The sequence below is a fragment of the Muscardinus avellanarius genome (assembly GCF_963383645.1).
Source record: "Muscardinus avellanarius genome assembly, chromosome: 19".
Taxonomy (NCBI): Eukaryota; Metazoa; Chordata; class Mammalia; order Rodentia; family Gliridae; genus Muscardinus; species Muscardinus avellanarius.
The window spans coordinates 25,916,177-25,922,877 of record NC_137805.1 but is presented as its reverse complement, the minus strand read 5'-3'; the positions used below and the strand labels follow the sequence as shown (position 1 = coordinate 25,922,877).

At 50.6% G+C, this 6,701-nt stretch overlaps 1 protein-coding gene across 1 annotated transcript; it reads left to right on the top strand.

Moving 5' to 3' along the window:
- Positions 1-3,573: 3,573 nt before the first annotated feature.
- LOC308277108 (protein FAM209-like) lies at positions 3,574-6,113 on the top strand (the record flags this gene model as incomplete). The annotated part of the gene is made up of 2 exons (XM_080716179.1): positions 3,574-3,822; positions 5,844-6,113. 2 exons carry the CDS (start codon positions 3,574-3,576, stop codon positions 6,111-6,113), a joined length of 519 nt encoding a protein of 172 aa, XP_080572305.1.
- Between the last annotated feature and the right edge of the window lie 588 nt (positions 6,114-6,701).

Here is a 6,701-nt window from a genome sequence, read left to right as displayed (position 1 = left end):
AAAAAAAAAAAAAAAAGAAAATTGTAATCCTTGTGTTGGTGGCAATAGAAGTAATTCTGCAAACCTGTAGGAATTCCACCTCCACTGCCCTCGGCAAACAGAAAGGGAGCGTGTGCCTGACGGATACATCCCACCCCCCGGGACACTCACGGGCCATCACCCGGACTCCCTGGAGGCTTTCCCCATGAAGAACCAAGAGCATCAGGCGCGGTGCTGTCTGCAGGTCATGCACCGAGGGAGGCCAGGGGGGAGGCTAGCCGTGGGCAAAGGCCCGGGAGGGGCCGGCCCCACACCCTGAAGACCTGCGCCCGTGCCGAGGGCCTCGGTGTCTGTTCACCCGCTGAGGGCCAGGCTGGCTTCTGGCCTTGCTGCTGGGCAGGGCTGTGTCTCAGGCCCTACCCCTTCCCCTCACCATGACAGGAAGGCTGGGCCCCGGACAGCTTGACGTGCGGACTCGGGAAGAGTAATCAGAATTACACTAACCAGTGAATTTTTGTGGCAGACTTTTCCAGAACCAACCTGAATTGAGCCATCAAATATCCCTGATCAGTGTTTTGTACAGCCCAGTTAAGCTAGTTTTAGAGTTTTTTCCCCTTTTAATTATTTTCATCGCACTTAACTTTTTTGTTTAAAACTTGACACAGCTGGGCATGGTGGCACACGCTTGTCATCCCCCCAGCATTCGGGAGGCTGAGACCGGAGGATCACGGTCACGAACAGCCTCAGCTACTTAGTGATGTCCTCTGCAACTCAGTGAGACCCTGTTTCCAAATAAAGAATAAAAAATAGGGCTGGGGGTGTCGCTTGGAGGTCAAATGCCCCTGGGTTCCACCCCTAGACACGCACACACACACAAAAGAAAACCTGACACAATCCATCCTTCTCTTTTCATCTTAGAAAGAAAACGTACCCGTCTGTATAGTCCAGTTGCTAATTACAACGCCTGCCGTCGTGGTGTTTATTGCACTGGGGGCCATTTTTCCATTTTCCTAATTTTACCTGATTCAGTGTTATTTTTCGTTGTTATCTTTTATTTTTTATTTTTTGGACTGTGTCCATTTTTCCCCAGTGACCCAGTCACAGTGTCCTGAGCCTGAAAACTTGATTATCTCGAAGCTTCCAGCCTCTCCGACATGCCCAGGCTCGGAGGCTGTGCGGCCGCCTTTACCCCGTCTTGCCCGGTATTATAGTTAGATATAAAACGTCGCCTAAATGACACAATCCATCCTTCTCTTTTCATCTTAGAAAGAAAACGTACCCGTCTGTATAGTCCAGTTGCTAATTACAACGCCTGCCGTCGTGGTGTTTATTGCACTGGGGGCCATTTTTCCATTTTCCTAATTTTACCTGATTCAGTGTTATTTTTCGTTGTTATCTTTTATTTTTTATTTTTTGGACTGTGTCCATTTTTCCCCAGTGACCCAGTCACAGTGTCCTGAGCCTGAAAACTTGATTATCTCGAAGCTTCCAGCCTCTCCGACATGCCCAGGCTCGGAGGCTGTGCGGCCGCCTTTACCCCGTCTTGCCCGGTATTATAGTTAGATATAAAACATCGCCTAATGAGCTCATTAACAATGTTTGGAACTGATATAACTGAGTCCTGATTAAAGGCAGCAGTGGGTAAGTCCGCAGTAGTGCGTTTATCTGGGTGGAGACCCAGCCAGTAGGGAGTGGCTGGAGGAGGTGATTGCAATGGTTCCTGGGGTGCGGCCTTGAGGTGATGGGAATGGCTCCTCCTCCCCCTGCTTGTGCGCGAGTGCGCTCTCTCTCTCCTCTCTCTCTCTCTCTCTCTCTCTCTCTCTCTCTCTCTCTCTCTCTCTCTCTCTTGCTCTCTCACGTTCTCTCACGCTCTGGCTCGCTCGCTTCCGGCCTCTATGATGTAAAGAGCGAGGTCCATCTCTCTCCCTCTGCCTTCGGCCACCATGCCCCAAAATCCACAGCCCCCATTCTCACGTGGACCAAACCTGAAACCATAAGAAAATCATTCCTCTAAGTTACGTGGTCAATCTTTAGATCGTAGCTGCAGGAATGCCGACCAGAACACCCAGGGAGGGCTGCTAGAGGTGGGGCCCTTGGGAGATGCTCAAAGGCACCATCTGTGTGCTGGGGGCGGGCAGAGGGCGGCTCTGCCGCAGTGAGGAGCGCAGTCCCCTTGTCGATCGGTGTGCCTCGATAGGGCGGAGAGCCGGAGATCGCTGGGCAGAGGCTCATGACCAGGACGGGCGTGCCATCTGGCTGTGACATGGGACCCCCTACAGCCGGGGGGGGACAGCAGAGCTGGCTGGGGGGGGGTCCCCTTCCTCCCTCACTGCTCCATGTGAGCCCCTCCCAAAGCTGCAGGCTTCCCTGGACGTGCGGCCTTCCCCGATAAAGGAGGACCATCTGCAGTCTGTTGCAGGAGGGTTGGTCCACAGAGGACAAGAGACAGGCTGGGGAGGACATAGCGGGTCTCTATTCACCAGTGAGGCCCAGAGAGTGAGCTGCGGGACTGAGCTCTGAATGGCGGCGGCATAAAGACCAGGGGCCCCAGTGGGACAGGTTTGGATGGGATCAATAGCAGGCAGGATAAAATTCAAAGGCATGGAGGCTGAGACAGGAGGATCAGAGGTTCAAAGCCAGCCTCAGTAACTTAGGCCCTCTGCAACTTAATGAGACCCTGTTTAAAAATAAATAACAAATAGGGCTGGGTATGTAGCTCAGAGGTAGAATGCCTGGGCTCAATACCCAGGACCACAAAAATGATGAGTAAAATTCAAGTCTCTCCAAAAAGAGCTGAGAAGATTATCACTCAGCCCCACGGGTCTCTTATTACCTATCAACCCAAAGAGAATTTCAGCTTAATGACCTTCCCAGAGCCGCCTCCTCTCTGGCTCACCACAATGTCTGAATCAAGGGAATGAAAACCAGAATTTGCTGGGCATGGTGGCGCACACTTTTAATCCCATGGCGGGAGGCTGAGGCGGGAGGATCGCAGGTCCAAAGCCAGCCTCGGCAACTTAGGCTCTCAGCAACCTAGTGAGACCCAGTTTTCAAATAAAATCGGGCTGGGGGTGTAGCTCAGAAGTAGAATGTCTCTGGGTTCAATCCCCAGTACCTCCTCAAAAGACAGCCAGAAATAGATGATGGCCTTTCCCACCAAGCACCAGGCTCTGAGAGAACATTCTGGTAGAAGATGGTCCCCATCCCTCCCATCTCTTGTTTGTATCTCTTTTGGTACTGGGGATTGAACCCCAGGGCCCTTCTATCTCTGAGCTTTTTTTTTTTTTTTTTTTTTTGGCAGGGTCTCACTAAATTGCTGAGGCCTCACTATCTGGCTGAGGCTGGCTTCAAACCTGCGATCCTCCTGTCTCAGCCTCCCCAAGTACTGGCATTACAGACAGATGCCATCTTGCCTTTTTTTTATTGCTTGCTGGAAATGTGCCCACCTCCCCTGAGGTGCTACCACTGTGAGACGTCACAATGGCCGGAGCTCTGTGACATCACCAGCTTCGGGCACTAGGTCCCCAGACGCCTCCCAGTCGCCAGGGCCGACAGACCCACCATGAACAGCTCCCCCTCCCACCTCTGCTCACCATGCGGACGCTGAGATGGTTCCTCTTTTTGCCTCTGTGCCTCTCCTGTGGCTACGCCTTTATGTTTTCTTCTCTGAAAGAGAAAGCCAAAGAACCCTCGGGGAAGGTGCCTTGTGGAGGCCACTTTCGGATTAGGCAGAATCTACCAGAGCATGCCCAAGGCTGGCTTGGAAGCAAATGGCTCTGGCTGTTTTTCGTTGTTGTGTTATACGTGATACTGAAGTTTCGAGGAGAGGGTGAGAAGACTAAGGTAGGAATGGCTCCGTGTCTACGCTGTCTCCATCTGATCGGAGCCTCAGCCGGGCGCACGATGGTAATCCCAGGATTTAGGCTGAGACAGGGGGATCGCAAATTGAAGGACAGCCTCAGCCAATTGTGAGAGTCTCATTAACCCAGCGAGACCCTGTTTCAAAACAAACAAAATTGAATAGGGCTAAGGGTGAACTTTGGAGGTAGAATGCCCCCTGGGTTCAATCCCCAGTACCATAAGAAAAAAAAAAAAAACCTCAAACTCAGAGAAATGTGCCTTTTAAGTCAGTAGAGGCCGGTTAAGGATCATGAGCTTTTGTTTTGTTTTGTTTGGGAGGAGGGGATTGAGCCCAGGGATGTACTACCATGGGGTTACACCCCCAGCCCTGTTTTCTTTTTTATAAAATAAAATCTAGAAACAGGCAATTTTCCTGTCTCAGCCGCCCAGGTACTGGCATTACAGGCGTGTGCAACCATGGCCTGCTCCAGTATCATGAATTTGAATGGAAAATACCTACCTTAAGATCCTGGGAAAGCCGGGCGTGGTGGGCACGCTTGTAATCCCAGCACTCGGGAGGCTGAGACAGGAGGATCGCGGTTCGTGGCCAGCCTCGCTACTTAGTGAGGCTCTCCACAACTTAATGAGACCCGGTTTCAAAATAAAGAATAAAAATAGGGCAGGGAGTATAGCTCGAAGGTTGAATGCCCCTGGGTTTTATCCCTAGACCCGCAAAAAACAGATCCTGGGAGTCGGGCATGGCGATGCCCACCTAAGCTCCCAGTGCTTGAGGGGCTGGCACAGGAAGATCGCAGGTTTGAGACCAACCTCGACAACTTAGCAAGACCCGGTTTCAAAATGTAAAAGGCATGGGAGTGTGGCTCCGAAGTAGAAAGCCTCTGGGCTCAAACCCTAGCACCAAAAAGGAGGGGAAAAGATGATCCTGGGAAAATTTAACAAATTTGCTTCCTGAAATTTCTGTAGTCAAGAAAATAGTGCTCAAATCCAGAGGATGAGACAGATGATCGAAGAGGACCTATTTAATGCCTCACAATTTTTCCTTTCTAATTTTGAATTTTTAAAGACAGGTTCAAGCTGGGCGTGGAGGCACACACCTGTAATCTTAGTACTTGGGAGGCTGAGACAGGAGGATCGCAGGTTTGCAGCCAGCCTCAGCAACTTAGTAAAGCCCCTCCACAACACCTTATTTTAAAATAAAGAATAAAAGAGGGTTAGGGGCTGGGCGTGGTGGCTCACGCCTGTAATCGCACTTGAGAGGCTGAGACAGGAGGATCGCACAGGTTTGTAGCCAGCCTCAGCTGCTTAGCGAGACCCTGTTTCCAAATAAAATATAAAATAGGTCTGGGAATATAGCCCGGAGGTAGAAAGACCCTGAGTACTACAAAAAAAAAAAAAAAGAGGGTTAGGGGTATAGCTCAAAGTTAAAATGCCCCTGGGTTCAGTCTCCAGTAACACACACACACACACACACACACACACACACACACACACCGATTCAAGAAATTACAGTGTACTTCGGGTCACTGTGACTTTTTTAAATTTTGCTGTCTGACTTACTAGACATTTCTGAGCTCAGTGGAAATGTTATCGTTATCCCAAGAAAAGGAAAGATGAGGGCTATAAATAGAAGAGATAAAGACGCCACGCGGTAGCCGCTGGTCTCCAATAGCTCTTTCGGGTGGCAGGACTCGCGATGCCACGTCCAGGTCGATAGACTGGAGCAGCAGGAGCCACATTCCTCCTATCCAGGGCCAGATGACACATCATTTCAGTTTTGTTGGCCGTAGGGTCTCCGCAGCAGCTGCTTAGCTCTGCCGCTACAGCCTGACGGCTGCCAGAGTCGATATGCAAATGAATGAGGCTGGCTGTATCCCAATAAAACTTTATTTACAAAACCAAGTGCTGGGCCAGATCTGGCCACCGTTAGCTCGTGTCTGGAAAAGGGCCGTGCCAGGACCGCGTTCTTAGATGGAGTGATTCACCCCACGTCTCTTTCTCGGCAGGAGCCGGCTCCTCCTGGCCTTCGAAGCTGCCAGTTGCGCTCTCCACTGAAGAAAAGCCAAAACGCCTCCCCCAGCAAAGACTACGCCTTCAACACCTTAACCCAGCTCGAGATGGACCTTGTGAAGTTTGTGTCCAAGGTGCGGAATCTTAAGGTCATCATGGCAACCGGCGGCAGCAGCAGCCTCAAGCTGCAAAGCGCAGAGATGCCTGGGGACCCGCAGAATAACATCACCATCTACGAAATATGGGGAGAGGAGGAGTCCGAGTGAGTGACGTGTGCGTGTCAGAGAGCGAGAGAAAATTGCGTGCTGGCAAACAGTATCCAAGCTAATAAAACTATACTGGAGAAAGCATTCTCACATTCTCATGTGATATCTCTCTCTCTCTCTCTCTCTCTCTCTCTCTCTCTCTCTCTCTCTCTCATTTATTTTTAATTAAAAGAAAAAGATTAGCTGGGCGTGGTGGTGCACGCTTGTAATCGCCGCGCTTGGGAGGCTGAGACAGGAGGATCACGCAGGTTCGAAGCCAGCCTCAGCTACTTAGGCTCTCAGCAACTTAGTGAGACCCTGTTTCCAAATAAAGTATAAAATAGGTCTGGGAGTGTAGCCTGGAGGTAGAAAGCCTCTGGGTTCCACCCCCAGTACCACCAAAAAAAGAAAAAGAAAAAAAGAAAAAGATTTTTATCCAGACATATCACCTATGCCTGTAATCCCAGTACTTGAAAGGCTGATACAGGAGGATCACAGGTCTGAAGCCAGCCTCGACAACTTAGTGAGGCCCTCCACAACTCGGTGAGACCCTGGTCCAAATTAAAACATAAAGCCGGGTGTGATGGCACGCGCTTGTCATCCCAGCAT